The following is a 19197-nucleotide window of genomic DNA, read 5'->3' as shown; positions in this document are numbered from 1 at the left end:
AATAATTTCTTAGTAATTATGATGATTTTATAACGATAATACTATTATGCTGATATATCTCATAACAGCTTATTCTTAAATCTTCTGTCTGGTCTAGACGATTTAAGCTCTTTTTATAGTTTTATACCTGTACGCAACAAAAGGGAATCATTTATTTCTACGTCTTATAATAGTAGCCGTATGGAAATGTTGCCGAAGACATCCACACAGAGCCACTGATGAGAATACTGTGCACTATAGAAAGCTCCAGATCGATTTAGGAACATCATTCAAAATATCAAGTTTCAATAATAAGAGGTGAGATATTTTCTTGACAAATTAATAATAAATATATTGATTATTTCTAACAAGGATTAATATTATTTAAATCACATCAGATATACCAGTATCAGCAATCTTCGACATTTACAGCCACTGTAGTGAGGTTCACGTTATAATGGCAGGGTAGAATGATAAGAGAATAGGGTAGCTGATTCTCAGCCTTGCCACTGCCTTCTATTTAATATAGCTAAAAATATATATATATAGTATGGATAGGCAATGATACAAACAAATAAACAATTCATACATGCATTTTCAAATTTTTGATCCATCAGAGTATGGCCTCGTCATCTGCTACAAGCAACTTCTGTAGCCCTCCCTGAAGTCTTGTCAATGAACACTCGGCAATGATGTGATTCACGGTTTGTATCTGACCACATTCACAAAAAGGGGTGTCAGATAAACCCCATCTATGCATGTTTTTTGGCACCTCCCCTCTCCTGTTTTGAGTCTGTTCAGTCTCAGCCATACCTGACGAGGCAGCTCAAAACCATTCACTCTCCTAATTGGATCATAAACTATGTCTAAGTTTTCTCACAGAAACTGATTGCTAAGACTCGGTCCACTGTTGATGTGTTTGAGGGTTTGCTGAATGAGGTGGGGAGGTGGGGGATCTTCCAGAAAGGTTTTCTGGATTTGAACCTCAGTGGAGTTGGCAAATTCAGATTTTGATTTATATGTGGGACAAAATGTTTAAGCGATAGAGTAATTTTCATCTCAAATAAAATCATCAATGGAACCTAGGCTACTGTCAAATTATTCTTGTTAGAGAAATATTAGCTGTTTACATGATTTTCAACAACTCTTTATAATTGACAGTTGCGTTTTTCAAATATTACAATACAACAGTTCTTGAGCGAGTTATCCAACCCAGGGGGTCACTATATTCTATTCATCAAGATAATATATATATCACAATAGTATTATCATAATAAATTTTCATAATTGAGAATGAACTTTTTTGTCAATATTGATTATATTTCTCCAGGGCTAAAAAGCAATGTGGCTACGTTGAGGAGCTAGAAAGGGATGGCACTATCTGTTTTATTGAATGACAGACAAGGATAGATACACCAAATACTCCATTATAACGTGAACCTCACTATATAGCGCCTGAGCGGCTTGAATCGTAGACTAAAGAATTGCAGAGGTATAAGAATTCAATAGAATGTATAGGCCTAATAATAGACTATGCAGTCGTATTCTCATGATGATATTATTAGGCCTACCATTGAGAAAAGAATACTACTAGGCCTATATTCGTTTGTCTCTGTTATCACTATTCAGATAAAAGATCAAGCTAATCATCAATAATATAATTATAATATTAATAATAATTATTATATAATAATAATAATAATAATATCAATAATAATGATAATAATTATAATTATAATATCAATAATAATGATTATTATTATTATATAAACTATTCTGGTGAAAAAAACATCACCCATACCAATTCACTATGCCCATTAATGTAGGTCCAATCCGTCCAATTGAACATTATTGAACTATTACCAATGCGATGCCACATAGATTGGGTTTGAAAAGATGTTCATCGCATAAACTGATGATTCACAAGATGTTTGACAGAAAAAGCCGCCATTGAAATTTTCTATCGGTCAAAAATGGTTTGAATCTGTAGCCGAATTTGCGTTATTGAGAAATACGTCATTATTGTTAGATGATTTAAAGAAGCCATTCTGAATAATTACATATTAGAAAACCATAGACTCGCAGACAACAATAGCTAAGATATTTGTGTACAAATTAGCCTATACTATTATACTCTTACTTACTTATACTATAGTACTGTAGTACTAATCTCACTTAGACCTACTTAATATTGATTACAGTATCTTACTTATTATCTACAATATTACTGTCCTTCTGTGTTGTTGTAAAATTCAAATTCAAATTTATTCATAAAAAAGACATATTTACAAAATAATAGTGTAACAATAGTGAATAAAGAATATACTCACTGCGTGGATGACTTGTCGATGTGCAAGGAGGATGTGCGAAGGTAATGGGGAAGAAGAATAGAGAGAAAGAAGATTCAAAAAGAATGAGAAAGAGAAGAAGAATGATTAGAGAAAGAAGAAGATAACATATAGTAATATTGCATGATCTGGGTGGCTGGCTCAGGCCTGGTGTAAAAAAAGAAGAAGAAGAAGGAGAAATGAAAGAATTGATTTAAAATTATTACAATGAAAACGACTTTGCTTCAAGTTATCATTTAAGCGGAATAAGAAAAATTAGCGGAATAAGAAAATGAGGTGTAGGAGCAGGAGGAGGAGGAGGAGGAGGAGAAGGAGGAGGAGGAGAAGGAGGAAGAGGAGGGAGAAGAAGAAGAAGAAGAAGAAGAAGAAGAAGAAGAGGAAGAAGTGAAAGGAAAAGAATAATGGAATAATAATAATGATAATAATAATAATACTAATAATAATAATACTAATAATAATAATGATAATAATATTGAGTAATTTGGCTGGCTCAGGTCTGGTGTCAGACAACAAGAAGGAGAAGAAGCAGAAGAAGAGGAAGAATGACGAGGAAGTAGAAGAAGAATAAGGATGAGAAAAAGAAGTAGAAGAGAAAGAGGAAGAAGGTTGCAATGAAGAAGAAGAAGAGGAAGAGGAAGAAGAAGAAGAAAAAAAAAAGAAGGAAATGGAGGAGAACATGCAGAAGAAGAAGAAGAAGTAGAAGAGAAAGAGGAAGAAGGTGGAAATGATGATGGTGAAAAAGAGAATAATAAATAAATTCTAAAGGTGCGTACAGATATACGCGCCGCGAACAAAGAATAAAGAGAAATAAGATTCAAAAGGAATGAGAAAAAGGAGAAGAATGATTAGAGAAAGAAGAAGATAACATAATAATATTGCATGATCTGGGTGGCTGGCTCAGGCCTGGTGTACAAAAAGAAGAGAAGAAGAAGAAGAAGAAGAAGAAGAAGGAGAAATGAAAGAATTGATTGAAAATTATTACAATGAAAACGACTTTGCTTCAAGTTATCATTCAAGCGGAATAAGAAAAATTAGCGAAATAAGAAAGATTATCAATCAGCTGATGCCAAGCTTTTTATATCTGTATCTTACCGTTTCTGTAAAAATACAGATATAGTCAGCTGATTGAAAGTGAATTGCTCATGTTCGCGGCGGTGCATGTACGCACCTTAATATTTCAATCAACAATACTTCCCATTCACCCATTGCTGACAATTCGTCTTGTCAGCTCACAAAAATACATCAATTTACGTCTGCTTTACTTAACCAATGAATATTATAACAAAATGCACCCATGACAACATAATATATAGACCAATCAGAACAGTTTTCGTGTCTTTCAATATTATAATCATGCTCTAAAAACAGATCATTAAAATTCTATTATTATTCATAATCATTGTTTTTGCTGGTTTTATGTGAGGCTGCTTATTTAGTTCGATATTATTCAGAGGACAGATATTGTCGTTTTAACTAGCTGTTTTGATGAAAGAGAAATTCAATATAATATCTTATAATTGTCATTAGTTTTTAAAAGATTATTTTGATTGATTGTAAATATTTCTTACTATGATTGGCAAGAAAATGGCGGCTAGCTTTCGGATGTCCATGGGCGTTGTTCTACTCATCCTAACTGAAGGGTAAGTTAATCGATTTTTGATTATAATGCTGTGATATTATGCTTTAATTACAGTTTTTTCCGCTCATGAATACTTGTATTAATCTTTGAAACCCGCAACTTTTAATTATACAGAGTTGGTGAAAACTATGGAAACAGCTAAATATTTGGGTGGCTCCTTAGAGTAAGTGATAACGCGCCAGTTTGAATGACAAGAGAACCCGAGTTCGAATCTCAACCGGGGCAATTGTTTTTGACCACAGCAGTTTCGTAGGAGACGATAAACCGTCGGTCCCGATTACCTAAAAAGTAGTCGTCATCTCTCATCATCATTCCTCTCACTCATTACCCACGCACAAGCCTAAGAGCTTATGTGAGCATCACCCTCAGTGTTATTATTATTATTTCTTTTACAATGATAATTTCACAGTAGTTTTCATTGGGGATCCTATTTGCAATAGAAAATTTAAGTGTTTCAACATTTTTTTGTCCCTTATATGAATACAAATCTATTTTTTTAAATGAGAAGATGATCATGTGATTGATGGGAGAAATGATTTTAATGAGATTAATGATTTGATACATGATTTCGATACAGAGTTCCAAGAGAAGATGAATGGCGAAAACCGCACATTGATATCTCAAACCGTTTCAGTTTGTTGATGTAGAAGTTGTATATTATTAACTACCTCCAACGCATAAAGGACTGTCTGTGTGATAGCTCCCGAATAGCCTCAGCTGATGTTATGAATGAATGAATGGAAAAACTCCCTTATTTCCCCAAACCCAAGACATAACTTTGAGGGCAGAGTTTCCATACTAATGAAGATCTCCAAAACCTACACTAGTAGTTCTGTGAACAGTAGACCTCACGCAGTAGTCTCATCCACAAGTACCTTATTGAAACTATAGACCTTATGGAAATACAGCAATAGACTGGCTTCTCCACACATCTGTGTAATCACTTGTCAGCTGATTTATGATGAATAATTCTATAGTCTGATTTTATCACTTATATTGGCGTATGAAGGAGGCTCCTTTTTCCTTTTATTTTATCCTTGAAATGCAAAATTTCCAATAACCTTGTGTATACGTCGACGCGCAATTTAAAAAGGAATATACCTGTCAAATTTCATGAAAATCCATTACCGCGTTTCACCGTAAATGCGCAACATATAAACATTTAAACATTAAGAGAAATGCCAGACCGTCGACTTGAATCTTAGACCTCACTTCGCTCGGTCAATAATATTTGGACGATTTGAGACAAAAATTAGAAAATAGAAGTTCCCCCAAATAGCCTCAGCTGATGTTATGAATGAATGAATGAATGGATAAACTGTAGTAATTGCATGCAATGAATACTCCAGCTGACTAGATGATGAGAATAATCAGAACTGGAAAGAATGAGAATCAGTAGAATTGGAAAGATCATATTGAAAGGATGGAGAGCGACAGAATTTCCAAGGTAGTCATGTCGTATAACCCGGTTAGATGGAGAAGTGTAGGCAGACGTGTGATAGGGAGTTTGAACTTGGAGCAGGTAAATTGCCTAATCCTTGTAGGAAGACGACAACGGCTTAATAAATGATAAATCACAACATTTTTTTCATTCACTTTCAATGTAGAATAGAATAAAGTTATTCTATGTTATATCCTGAAAAAGAACGAATGAGTCGGTAAATTTTGTTGTCCAACGATCTTTATCTGTAAAAAGGGTCGACGAAAATGTGTTCAAAATTTGAAGCTGATTGATCAAATCTTCCAAAAGTTATTGCCGAATATACACACAGACGGACAACGACTTTGGCATTGACTCCCTATCGCTCGTTCAATTATAGTTCATAGTGAAATAACGCTATCTTTTCTCTATGCTTCTATGCATTCTCTGTATTATTTTTTGAAAGGTTTGCCAACATCGTAGTTGAGAAAGATATTATTTGGCTAGAAAGAGCAATCGGTGAGAACGGTGATGAACTGAAAATTGGCGAAGCGGACCAGGGTGAATGCTTTTCTACCAACATCCAGTCTGTAATGTGAGTAATAATGTAAATTAATGTAAATCCTAATAATGCAAATTACTTTCATAACTGTAAATTGGAGTAGATCAATGTGAATTTGTAATAGTAGGGTTACTTAAGGTATTTTGTGGGCAAGTTCTGAAGATGGAATCAGACCCAGATATTCTGATTCTAGGGTACCTCGTGATATCCGAACCACTTGATGCGCTTTCGACGATTCTAATATAGCTTGTATGTCGAATCAAAATGAAGTCCAGTATCTTGTACCTTGGATTTAAATTTCCAATATACATAATTTAATGCTGCAATTTTCTGTAAAGTGTGAAGTTTTTAGCTCAAAAATTTCTAGTTTTATTCAAAATTCAGACTTTTTGAATAGTTATCAAGTTACTGTACAATATTTTTTGATTCTAGACTCTAATAGTATCTATTTGATTCAAAATCTGCTCATTTATCTGAGTATTGAAGAGCGTAAATTGTATTTTGAAAAGTGAAAGTGACATAACCAACATTTTGATTTGGACAGTATAGTGTAAATTGGAAAATGGGACAGTTTTGGGCATGAGCCTGTTGTTCCTTTCCTCATGTTAAGCATTTGTACACAATGTGATATAAATAAATAAAAAATAAATACTCCTTATATTAGCACTGGTTGAAAATGTATTCTGAATGCATCAACTGCATGTAAACAAATTATAAATTTGATACCTCTCAAAGCTAAGGAATATAGTTTTTCCCGACTCCTGAAAAATTGTGATTTTTCAGATACGAGGTATTAGTCTAATCTAATTTTCATATCGTTTTATCTCCATATTTTTATATAGTAACTTGGTACGGTAACTATATATTGTTACTTGCAGTATATATCGTAGCTCTGATATTATTTAATATATTGTTTGTTACATAAGAGAAGTTCACAAAAAATTTATCATTTAAAATCTCCTTGTACTAGAAACAGAGTGGCCCAAAACATAGGATTTTCAGTCAATTTTTCAGTTTTGAGCTATTTTTTGCCAAATCCAGACATTGGACAGAAAAAATCGCTCCTGTCTTTGCTGGATTGTAAAATTTTAAATAAAATTGAATCATTCAGAACTCTCTATCTTCAATGATTAAGGTACTGAGTTACAATTTTCAAAAATGAGTAAAATTTCAAGATAGAATTAATATTTGATGAGTTTCAGATTCAATCAACACCATCTCCCAATTGTCACAATTCAAATTGTAATTCAAAATAACTTAGGACTTAATCTTGTGCTCTACAATACTGAGAACAGGTAGAGCATTCTATTCGATAAAGATTCCCAGGAACACCTGTTAACAATGCTCCTTGTATTTTGAAAAACACCTAGTTTTTAGCTTCAATCATTATTACTATTTTAGCTGTCCTCACATTAATATTTCGCACATTGATATAGGTTCATAAGACCATGTCTTCTATGAGAAGATGGAGAATATAGACCATGTTCTATGTTCATTTGCCTCTCGTGAATGGCCAAACTGTCTTTATAGTAACTGTGGTTCATGAATCATGATAGTATACTAGAGAGTCTAGAATGTTCAATTATTATGGAACGAAAATCCTAATTGAATGCTTTATATCACCCCGAAGACTTCTGCCACTGCAAATATTGACAACAGGGTTAACAGCTAGATGGAAATTTAATGAGAGCTACTATCCAAAAATTATTTGCCAGCCCGGGAATCAAACCCGGTACCTCCCTGACTAGCAATTAGGAGGGCTTGCAAATAATTTTTGGATAGTAGCTCTCATGAATTTCCATCTAGCTGTTAACCCTGTTGTCAATATTTGCAGTGGCAGAAGTCTTCGGGGTGATATAGCCTACAGCATTTAATTAGGATTTTCGTTTAATAATAATATTCATCAATTAGCATTTGAACAAATGTAATTTTCCATTTTTTTTCCATCTGTAGTATAGAATGTTGTGAGAGTTTATTTTGAATTATATTCTTTACTCTGTGGATAGTAGTCTATTTTGTAATACTGGATAAACTGTAAAATACTGTTAATACTGTAAAAATGGATAAACAATTCGTAAATGTGTTGAAGTATTTCGCTAGGGCTTTTTGAAAGTTTATTCACGTAGAAATTTGTTTCTAAATTCTCCTGAAAATAGTTGCAATCCATATTCAAACTGGGAGGACCAGAAGGAATTCCTCACTAGAGTTTACAAACTGCCAGACAACCCCAATGGAGCTTCCATGGAAATGCAAGTGAAAGACTATTTCTTTGCTGTGAAACGAGATCTATGGAGATGTGGAGCGCAAGGGGATTCAAATAATGTAATTATTTCTCAAGTTATTTTTCCTCCATCTACTAGAGTGAGGTGCACGTGATAATGGCAGAACTTGATTGCCATTGGTGTTGCTATCCTTGTTTGTCATTCGACAAAGCAGATAGCGCTATCCTTTTAGACGATAGACATACGGTATAACGGTATAAGTTATCCGCTATAGAAGGCAGTGACATAGAAGAGAATCGGCAATGCTGTTCTCCTATCTTTCTCCACTGTCATTATAACGTGAACCTCTCTATAACCTTTTCTTATCACCCAAATGGATCAATCACTGTTAAAATACTTCCAGTTTTGTAATTCTATAGTGCTCTTATAGTGATAATGGCAGTGCAGGAAGACAGGGGAACGGCATAGTGTACCTTGATATGTTGCAAGAATTTTGATACCAAAGATCGATGAGGATGACCGAGAACGAAATGTTTTCTATATGCAAGATGGCGCACCACCACATTATCTGACTGACGTCCAGGATTTTTTTACCGGTAATGACCGTTTTCCAAATCTGTGTGGTAATCCCGTCCTGTCCCCAAACCTATGGATTGGGGTACAGTTAAGATTTAATCCACGAAAACGTCGACAGCCCCAAAAGTAAGTCTTTAATTTGCACTAACCTTGGAACTGGCGAGGAAGTGGACTGTATCTCGTGAGTAGAAGTTACTGCTGACGATATCCTGTCTTTATGCATAGGCCTATATGATATTGTACATATATCACAAAATGAACCAAGGTAATTGCGTTCAGCTTGAATGCCACGGAAATAGGAGAAACAGAACGAAACGATGTTGACTTCTTGGGCACGCTTCTTGAAGTGCTGGGTTGAAAGATAAACGGGGAGGATGAAGGAGGGGTGAGGGAGAGAGGTTATCTTGCCTCTTAGGGAGAGGGGGAAGGGTAGGAAAGCACAAACTAATCAACCCACAATCAAGGCTGCCGATCCTCCGTGAATCCACCACTGTGGATTGCCCGTAATGCGCCAATTGCATGGCCCCCTCGGTCCCCACACCTAAAACTGCTGGATTTTTTTTTGTGGGGTTTCATAAAAGATATGGTGCACGTACCTCCTTTGCCAGTCACTCTACCTGAACTTAGAGCAAGGATTTGCGCTGCTGTTGAGCAAGTTACACCTGAAATGCTAGTGCGAGTCTGGGAAGAAATCGACTATCGATGGGATGTCTGCAGGATAATCAACGAAAGTCAAATAAAACAACTTTATTCAAAGGTGAAAAGCTTGAAGTGTTTTCCTTTAAAACAACGCCACAACCAGCTCTGTACCTTGTTTAATAAGATTTATATGCATCTTAAAAGTTGTGGAATACTTTTTGAATCACCCAATATTATAGAAATAGATGATAATTAAATAATAGATAGATTATAGAAATAGATCATAGATTGACCATAGTTTGTCATTATATTGATATCAGATATTATTCAAACATTTGTCCATGAGTTGGAACATTATTTTAATCAAGACACACTTGAAAATTCCAGTTTACAAATACCTTTTTTCCTTTTGTTTTGCTAAGGAAATTTGGCAAATGGAAGTTGAGTTAATGGGTATCAAAGAGATAGCGAGCATTCAATATCACAAGGATTATGATGTGAGTACAAAGTACTATTTGAGTGATGCTAAACATAAAAGAAGAACCGCTTGGGTTGAAGGAGCTACTTACTACAAAAAAATTCGAACTGCAAATGGCGATCTTAAGACAAGCAGATGCAAGTATGGTAAGTATCATAGCCACCTCTAATACACCTCTGTATTAGAGGTGGCTATGTAAGTACACTATAGAACATTGCTTATCTCTTCATCATCATCATCATCAGTCATCATCATCATCATCATCATCATCATCAACATCATCATCATCATCATCATCATTATCATCATCATCATCATCATCATCATCATCATCATCATCATCATCATCATCATCATCATCATCATCATCATCATCATCATCATCTTCTTCTTCTTCTTCTTCTTCTTCTTCTTCTTCTCTTCTTCTTCTTCTTCTTCTTCTTCTTCTTCTTCTTCTTCTTCTCTTCTTCTTCTTCTTCTTCTTCTCCTTCTTCTTCTTCTTCTTCTTCTTCTTCTTCTTCTTCTTCTTCTTCTTTTTATTCATCAACATCATCATCATCATCTTATTCTCCTCAGTGTTTGCGAGTTTGTGTTTTTTGAATAGTTCCAAATTTCTTAAGTAACTCAATATCATTCGTTAAAAGTGGCAATTGAGTGGAATATTTCTGATTAATTTATCAATTTAAGCCATCTAAATTCAAAATTTATAGTTTTAATGTTTATTTTGGACCAACATTTTATAAAAATTGTACACGTGAAATTTTAACCTTATCATGGACTTTGTCAGTTATAAATTTGGAAGAAAAATAGCACAAGGACTACCTTATTATTTTATCTTTCAATGTTTTTACATAAGTGTTATTTGCATTGTGAATAAATAAATATATAAATAAATAAATAAATAAATTTCATTCCTTCTTCCAGATTGAAGACAAAACCTATTGTAGTATAGTAGGTGTACTTTTTTATAATTATTTTTTATTTCATCAATTTTGCAGAGGGTGAATGGACAATAGGGGTTTCAAAACCTGACCTGGGATAGTGAGTACAGCATTAGTTTTTTATCAATTGAATAATTGGTTTATCAAACAGTAGGCCTACAAATTTTTATTTGATTATTTATTCCTCTATTAATTATTCTGAATAGTTGTGGAGGTGATATTGTCGTAGCTGTTCCTACTTTATGAAAAACTTTTATTGTCCAACGACATAGTCATTAATTCAAAAACGAGATACCGTTTTTGGTTGTTTCACAAATTTTATTATCAATCACAGGTAAACGAAAACTAAGGCTCAACTCACACTTACGCGACTCAGGTCGAGAAGAGACTCGACTCTAGTCAAGAGCATGTGTTTCCAAATGGTGACACTCAGACCAGTCGATTCTAGTCTCCGCGACGTCACCGTCTGAAAACACATGTTCTCGACAGTAGTCGAGTCTCTTCTCGACCTGAGTCGCGTAAGTGTGAGTTGAGCCTAGAAGTGCAGCAGTGAGGCCTATTTATAATAAAGAGGCATTTACATTTGTCAAGTCATAGAGAAACGATAGCATAAGTAGATATCCCATGGTATAGGGCGTTTATGTCAGAACTTTTATCCCAAGCCGATATAGTTCACGTAGTTTTTCTCATGCAGCTGTGTGATGCTGGTAGTCTCTCAAATTGTGCCGTTCATACACTCTCACCCCAACAAAACAGTAAAAATTGACAATAATCGACAGTAATCGACTTGAGATAACAGTAAAAGTTGCAACACAAATTCCCTATACCATCGGATATCTACTTACGCTATTGTTTCTCTATGGTCAAGTTTACTTACGCTTGTGTAAAATGGATATGGCCTATAATTTGAAAACTTACGGTCAAGTTGAAGAATAGAACAATCTTTAAAGGGTTTTCTCTGGTTGAGTTTACAAGAACAGAAAATTGAATCTGCTACACTGAAGTGGACCCTTCTTCAAGTAGATGTTGAACATGTTTGACTTTTAGATACAACTTGAATCTTGATTAGTTTTTTATCAATTGAACTTATACTTTCAAGTATAAGGGAAGTATCAAGGGATTGAGTACTTTCAAGTATTTTTATTCAATGGAGTACTTTCAAATTCCAATTTTATTTAATCAATCTTGATTAAATAATTAAATAATTAAATAATTGAATAATCAATTTTTCAATCTTGAAAAATTGGATGTCAATAAATTTGTAATTAAATTTACTAAGAATTTATTTATGGGAGCTTTTTGTAAAATCAATGGTTTTTTGGTTATTTGAGAAATAGAATTCTAAACGGCCACTATTTTGTTTTATGAATTTGAGAAATTGTCATAATTTTTTTGTAGCTCTGTCTTATTGTCATATTATGTTCAAGCTCAATTTTACTTCCGTATGCTCAGCCTTAATTGACCGAGCGAAGTGAGATCTAAGATTCAAGTCAAGGGTTTGGCATTTCTCTTAATGTTTAAATGTTTATATGTTGCACATTTACGGCAAACGCAGTAATAGATTTTCATGAAGTTTGACAGGTATGTTCCTTTTTAAATTGTGCGTTGACGTATATACAAGGTTTTTGGAAATTTTGCATTTCAAGGATAATATAAAAGGAAAAAGGAGCCTTCTTCATACGCCAATATTAGAGTGAAAATTAGACTATAGAATTTCATCATAAATCAGCTGTTTAGTGGACTATAATACTACCCATTCAAAAACATTGAACATCTTGAAAATGCATCTCTTCATCAATGTTAGTAGACAGTTGACTATAATACTACCCGTTCAAAAACATCGAGCATCTTAAAAATGTATCTTTCCATCAACGTTGTAGACAGTTGCAGCCAGACCTGATAACAGCGCTCACACTCACATTCCGGGACGACACGCCACGGTATGATAGGACAAAAAGCTCTATGCTCATTTAGGATTTTTTCTAGACATTTTAAATTGATAAATTATTTATTATTTTTTGAGAAAACATAACAACAGGTCAATGTAACTTACTGAGCGCGTGGTCTACTGTTCACAGAACTAATAGTTTAGAAAAAATGGTAAGTGAAAAACAAAATAGTGGCTTTGTGAGTAACTAATGACTTTCGGAGAGTTTGAAAATGATATTTGGATATGTTTCATACCCAGGAGCAATGCCCTAAAATATTGGTAGGGAGTTCCGAAATACTCTGTATACTTTTGAGGATATGGAAACTTGAATTCAAGTTAACTTGACTTCAAGTTTTTACGATAACCATGACTCAAACATCTACTTTATCCACTTTTACTTCAACTTCATACATCTATGATATATCATTAACTCATTTAATGAATGTATAATGAATTTATTGCCAAATATAAGAAATATTTTTACAAATGAAATAATAATAACACGCAATATCAATAATATATAATAATAACACTTTCCAACTATTGAATTTATTTTTAATTTTCTCATCTTATAATGGAGAGAGGAATTGTCTTATACATGTATGGGATAGGGAATAGTTACAATTGACGCATCATCACTTATGAACAAATCAACAGATTGACTTGCAGTTTTACATTAAGATTCTGAATTCTCCAAGGATGGTGATAGGTTTATTTTCATTCTTATTCATCAATTATTCTGATCTGATACATTGATTAGAACAATTTAATTTAATTCCTGATTTAAAGTTTACGCATCGACAAAAATCCAAACAAACCAAGCTTTCTCTGGGTAGAACGCACCAGTCATGAATGTAATGTTGATGATTCGAGACCAATCAAACTCTTCTTTGTAGAGAATTTTGAACTTTGATGGAGATTTTCCACGCAATTCCGACTTTAATCATAAACAGGTCACATATGTGACTGTTTAGAAAAACAGTCACTTAAACTAACTATATGTTTGCGCAAACTAACTATATGGGTTTGCGCAATTTAATAAGGAACATACCTGTCAAACTTCATGAAAATCTATTACCGCGTTCGCCGTAAATGCGCAACATATAAACATTCCCCATAATTGAAATATTATGTAAAACTGCCTCTCTCTCAAATGTCAAAAATGCAACTGCAGAAATCAGTGTTCCATGTTATTCAATATAGATTGATTGAATAGAAGCTATAGTGAGGTCCACGGTATAATGGCAGTGGAGAAAGATAGAAGAACAGCGTTGTCCATTCTCTGCCTTGACACTACCTTCTATAGAGGATAGCTGGTACCAATATCTAAAGTAATATCAACTGTTCATTCTTGTAAGAAATGATCAATTTATGTTTAAAGCTAATTTTACGCCAAAGTTATTAACAGAATGTTTATTTATCCGTCCTTATAGATTCTTTTAGATTGAATACAACTTATCATACACGTGATGAACATATGGGTTTGTGTTTGTCAAGTTCCGTTCAATCTAATAGAATCTATAAGAACGGAAAAATAAGCATTTTGTTAAAAAAATTTTAGTAAACGCAGCTTTAGTCATCAAGAAAAAGAATATTTTCCATTCATTGAATGATAACTCTCCAAGATTCAATATTTTGATAACTAATTATATTTCTACATTGTAAAAGAACGTTCTGGAAACATTGTGAAGTTAGAAAAGGATAGTGCCATCTGATAGAAAAGGATAACAACACCAATGTTAGTCAAAGACTACCATTATAACAGGACCTCACTATAAAGAAAATATGCATTTCTATCAATATTGACATGATACCAATCTTTTTTCCCAGCTGGTTTCTTGACACAACTGATCGAACTGGAACTGTAAGGAATGAGTTAAAGAGTTCTGATCAGGCAATGATAGATCTTTCTACAGATGCAAATCTGCCCACCATATGGATCGGAAAAAAATTCGATAAATACGAAAATCAGAAAAGGAAACTTGGTAAAGAAGACACAAAGGCAAGGTGAGTGGGCCTATAATGATGCACATGAGTTTAGAAGAACTAGACTGGAGGGGGATTTTCACATATCAGTACCAGTGCAGTAATAATATACAGAGTGAGTCATATGTATGGGAACCCTTCAATAAGTTGGAGACTGTTTTGGATATAATACTGTAACTTTCAGGATAAGTTACGGGTCAAATACTTTACCTTTCAACATACTCACAACTGAATTTCAACCCCTCATAAGGGGGTGATTTAGGAGTTGTAACTAATATTTTAAATGTGAACACCCATTGTGTGCTACATCATTTTTAAGGTCTTTTTAAAACAAGAAAGATGGCATCGATAAAAATGTTCTATGATAGGTACTTGTATCCAAAATGGCAGTTGATTGAAGTTTTAGTTTTTAAAGAAATGAGGCATTGTAACTCAAATATTTTAAATATAAACACCCATTGTGTGGTGCATCATTTTCAAGGCCTTTCTAAAACAAGAAAGATGACATCAATGAAAATGTTCTATGAAATTTTATCCAAAATGGTGGCAGTTTGGAGTTTTAGTTTTTAAAGAAATTATTGATAAAGTTCAATCAGCCGCCATTTTGGATAGAAGTATCATAGAACATTTTCATCAATGTCATCTTTCTCGTCCCGGAAAGGACTTTAAAATGATGTACCACACAATGGGTGTTTACATTTAAAATATTCGAGTTACAACCCCAAAGTCACTCCCTTATGAGAGGTTGAAATTCAGTTGTACGTCAAAAGGTAGAGTATATTTTGACCAATAACTTATCCCTGAAGTTACAGTATTATATCTACAACAGTCTCAAATATTTTGTTACAATGAAGAAAAAACATAGCAGCTGAAGATTGTTTGTTTACATCTGTATAGTCACTGTCGAAAGTGAAAATAAAATATTTCTGGCAAACTGGCAACATTGCAAAGCTATAGAGAGGGTTAGCACTACCTGCTTTGTCAGATGATGGGAAAAAATAGCAACACTATTGTCAATAAAATTCTGCCATTATAACATGGATTTCACCATAGATTCAAGTTTTCATTCAATTGATCCATTGTGAAAATACCGAAATGTTGTGTATTTCTTGTAGATGTAGGAGAGAGCAGGGCGTTAAGCCAACACCAACAAGATTCTACACCAAAGTCAAGGTGCAAACAGGAACAGCTGCAGGCGGCGACCCTGTCTGGAAGTCCCTGACAGGGGAAGAGCAACTCCAATACATCATTCCACTCGAGCAGCAAGTTTGGAAGTGTAGTGAATACTCTATAGGAAGATCCTTGGTAATTCATAAAATATTAATGTTGAAGCATAAAAAGGTGCATAAAGCTTGGGGTGTGATCACATAGAATGCAAGTGCACGTCAAATCATGAGAAAAAATCTGGAAATAGACATTGAAACATGTTGTGACTTGCATGTAGCTGCTCAAACTGACTGCAACCAACAAGTGCACGCGCTCAGTGTCAGTGTTCCCATCACTCTTTTTCCAGATTATTTCGTTTCTCATCTGCGCGCTTGGTCATGCATGACCATACCCTTATGCGCTATGAACACGTGCATTTCACTTCTTATCAGTTTGTACTACTCTTATTATGATTATTATCTGTATTTATACAGAAACAGAAAATAAGAAGTAATGAGTCCATGAATGTGAAATGCGCAATCTCGTGGCGCAAGAGTCTATATGCACCTTAATCGATCATCCTATATCTATACAGTAGAATCACAATAGTCTGTTCTTAATTTCTCTTCTTCTTCTTCTTCTCTTCTTCTTCTTCTTCTTCTTCTTCTTCTTCTTCTTCTTCTTCTTCTTCTTCTTCTTCTTCTTCTCTTCTTCTTCTTCTTCTTCTTCTTCTTCTTTTTCTTTCTTCTTCTTCTTCTTCTTCTTCTTCTTCTTCTTCTTCTTCTTCTTCTTCTTCTTCTTCTTCTTCTTCTTCTTCTCTCTTCTTCTTCTTCTTCTTCTTCTTCTTCTTCTTCTTCTTCTTCTTCTTCTTCTTCTTCTTCTTCTTCTTCTTCTTCTTCTTCTTCTTCTTCTTCTTCTTCTTCTTCTTCTTCTTCTTCTTACAGCTCAATCATTTGATTGGTTGGCAGCCTTCCATCTAAATCTGTCCATTGCTACTCTCTTCCATTGTACATAGCTAGTAGCACCCAGATCCTTCGTCATTTGTCTTAAATACTGTAACCGGGGTCTCCCACGACCCCTTTGTCCATCAACTCTACCTTCCAGAATACTTGACGTGAGTGTGTCGTGTCTTATTATATGTCCAATCCAAGAATGATGTCTGGCCTTGAGAAAATTCAGAAGAGATCTTTCTTTTCCACCGCCCTCTGGAATACCTCCTCATTCATAACTCTGTCAGTACATTTTATTTTGAGCATACGCCTCCAACACCACACTTCAAAAGCATTTAGAGTCTTTTCCTCAGCCTTACCAATAGTCCACATCTCAGACTCATAAAGAGCCATACTCCAAATGCAACTCTTTATTAGTCTCTTTCTTATTTCCAACGTTAGATTATTTGATGAAAGAAGCTGCCTTTCACTTATAAACATACCCTTATTAGCTTCTCTGATTCGGCGCTTTATATCCAGTCTATTTTTTTCATCTTCTGATATAATGCTTCCAAGATATTTGAAGATTTTAACTTGCTTCAGGGCGTGATTATCTAATTCAATGGACACATTCTCTGGGACTTTTGAGCAGACCATTACTTCTGTCTTTATTTTATTTATTTCCATATCATATTTAATCCGTTGAATCTCATGCAAGGTGGTTAGAGCTCTTTCTAAACTTATTTTATTATACTATGCTATATTGTAGTATAGTAGGCATTTATTATGTGGTTGGAGGAAAATAATTTTAATTAATATTGTTCAAAATAATAATTTCAATAGCCTACAGTATATTTTGCTGTAATAATTATAGGAGAAGGAGACCTACTCATTCTATAGAATAGTGAACAAGATGGTGAGCAGAGTGCCACTCTACAGAGTGCAGTTTGGCTTCACTGTGGTCGAGGCACATAAGACCATTCTGCCCTTGGACATCACTGACGAACTCACAAAATATGGTTTCAAAATCACAGAAATAGTCTACCGATTTTCATTGACTCACAGGTCTATGAATTACCGTAAGTGAACCTTCAATCACAAATATTCACTTTTTTAATCTAATAACTCACTAACTGACATATCATAAATAGATATTTTGCTATGGGGCTCTGAAACCTCTCTATAGTATCAAATTCCAAATATTTGTTCTATGTTTCAATAATATGACATAATCCGTAGAAATATGAGTTTTGGATGGACACATTAAGGGCTGGTTTCTAAGCTCAGGACTTAGCTAAGTTCTAGACTTTAAACAACTGAAGTCATATTCATTGGCATAGTCTTGTTTGAATTAAATTTTGGAAATACTGGGAAATTCAACACAAAATAAAATTAGGAGAAAATAGATTAACGTTTCAGCTAATTGAAATATTTAGGAATGCTTAATTTCATCAAGGAAGAACGTTTCCAATTGAATGAGAAAATAAGAAGTACAACTACTGTCATAAAAACTGTGACTATGCCCCATTTTGAAAAGCCACTTTTCTGACTCTAGAACTTAGCTAAACCCAAGCTTGGAAGCCGGCCCTAAGTCATCTGTCCCAGCTGCCTACAAACAGTCGTGAATTCATGTAAGAGGACCTGAAATTGATCAAGTGTGACCTGGAAACTCAACGAGAACTGAGCCAGCCAGGTGACACAATATTATTTATACTGTGGATATAACATCATTTTTTTGTGAATTGTGAGTAGATGAATTTGATTTGATTAGAAATTTAAAGTATTTTGCAATTTTGAATCAATAAATGTGAAAAGTAGAACTCAACCAGTGTTAAGCCCAGACATGGTCAAGAGGTGACCTACAGTGAGACCCACATTATAATGGCAGTAGAGGAAGGTAAGGGAACTGCTTTGCCAATTCTCTGCCTTGCCACTATCTTCTATTAATAGAGAAAGTTGCCTGTATATCTGATGTAATATTTACTGTTCTTTCTTGAAAAAAAAATTACATTTTATTTGTCAAGAAAAATACTTTTCAATGTTTTAATTATATGTATTCATAATTTGTTGAGATGAAATGATTTGTTGATTGATTATACATTTCAACACTGTTAAAAGACGATGTAGCAACTTAGAGGATCCAGGAAAGGATAACGCTATCTGATTTGAATAATGATAGACAAGGGTAGCAACACCAATGTTAATCAAATACTGCCATTAGAACATAGACCTCAGTATAGGTTTTATACAATCAATCTACTGTATAAAAGCATAGATGAAAGATAGCATGAAAAGATACCCCATTTTAAAGTGTATTTATGTTCTAATTTTCAATGTTAACTGAAGCTGATAGTCCCAGTAATATTCTCATATTTCCTCATGAAGCTGGTACTTTCTCACAC

General features: G+C 34.2%; 1 protein-coding gene across 1 annotated transcript in view; it reads left to right on the top strand.

The window, feature by feature from the left end:
• Positions 1-3748: 3748 nt before the first annotated feature.
• Positions 3749-19197, top strand: part of LOC111049326 — a gene marked incomplete in the record, with an annotated part of 290512 nt that continues 275063 nt past the window's right edge. Inside the window, 8 exon segments of the mRNA XM_039438440.1 lie at positions 3749-3967; positions 5853-5981; positions 8105-8270; positions 9808-10009; positions 10862-10904; positions 14565-14741; positions 15836-16025; positions 17670-17874. Of these exon segments, the coding sequence (XP_039294374.1) occupies positions 3897-3967; positions 5853-5981; positions 8105-8270; positions 9808-10009; positions 10862-10904; positions 14565-14741; positions 15836-16025; positions 17670-17874 (1183 nt within the window).

Source organism: Nilaparvata lugens, chromosome 11, assembly GCF_014356525.2.
Source record: "Nilaparvata lugens isolate BPH chromosome 11, ASM1435652v1, whole genome shotgun sequence".
Classification (NCBI taxonomy): domain Eukaryota; kingdom Metazoa; phylum Arthropoda; class Insecta; order Hemiptera; family Delphacidae; genus Nilaparvata; species Nilaparvata lugens.
The sequence above is the reverse complement of the archived record's forward strand: the minus strand, read 5'-3'. Positions and strand labels throughout refer to the sequence as shown.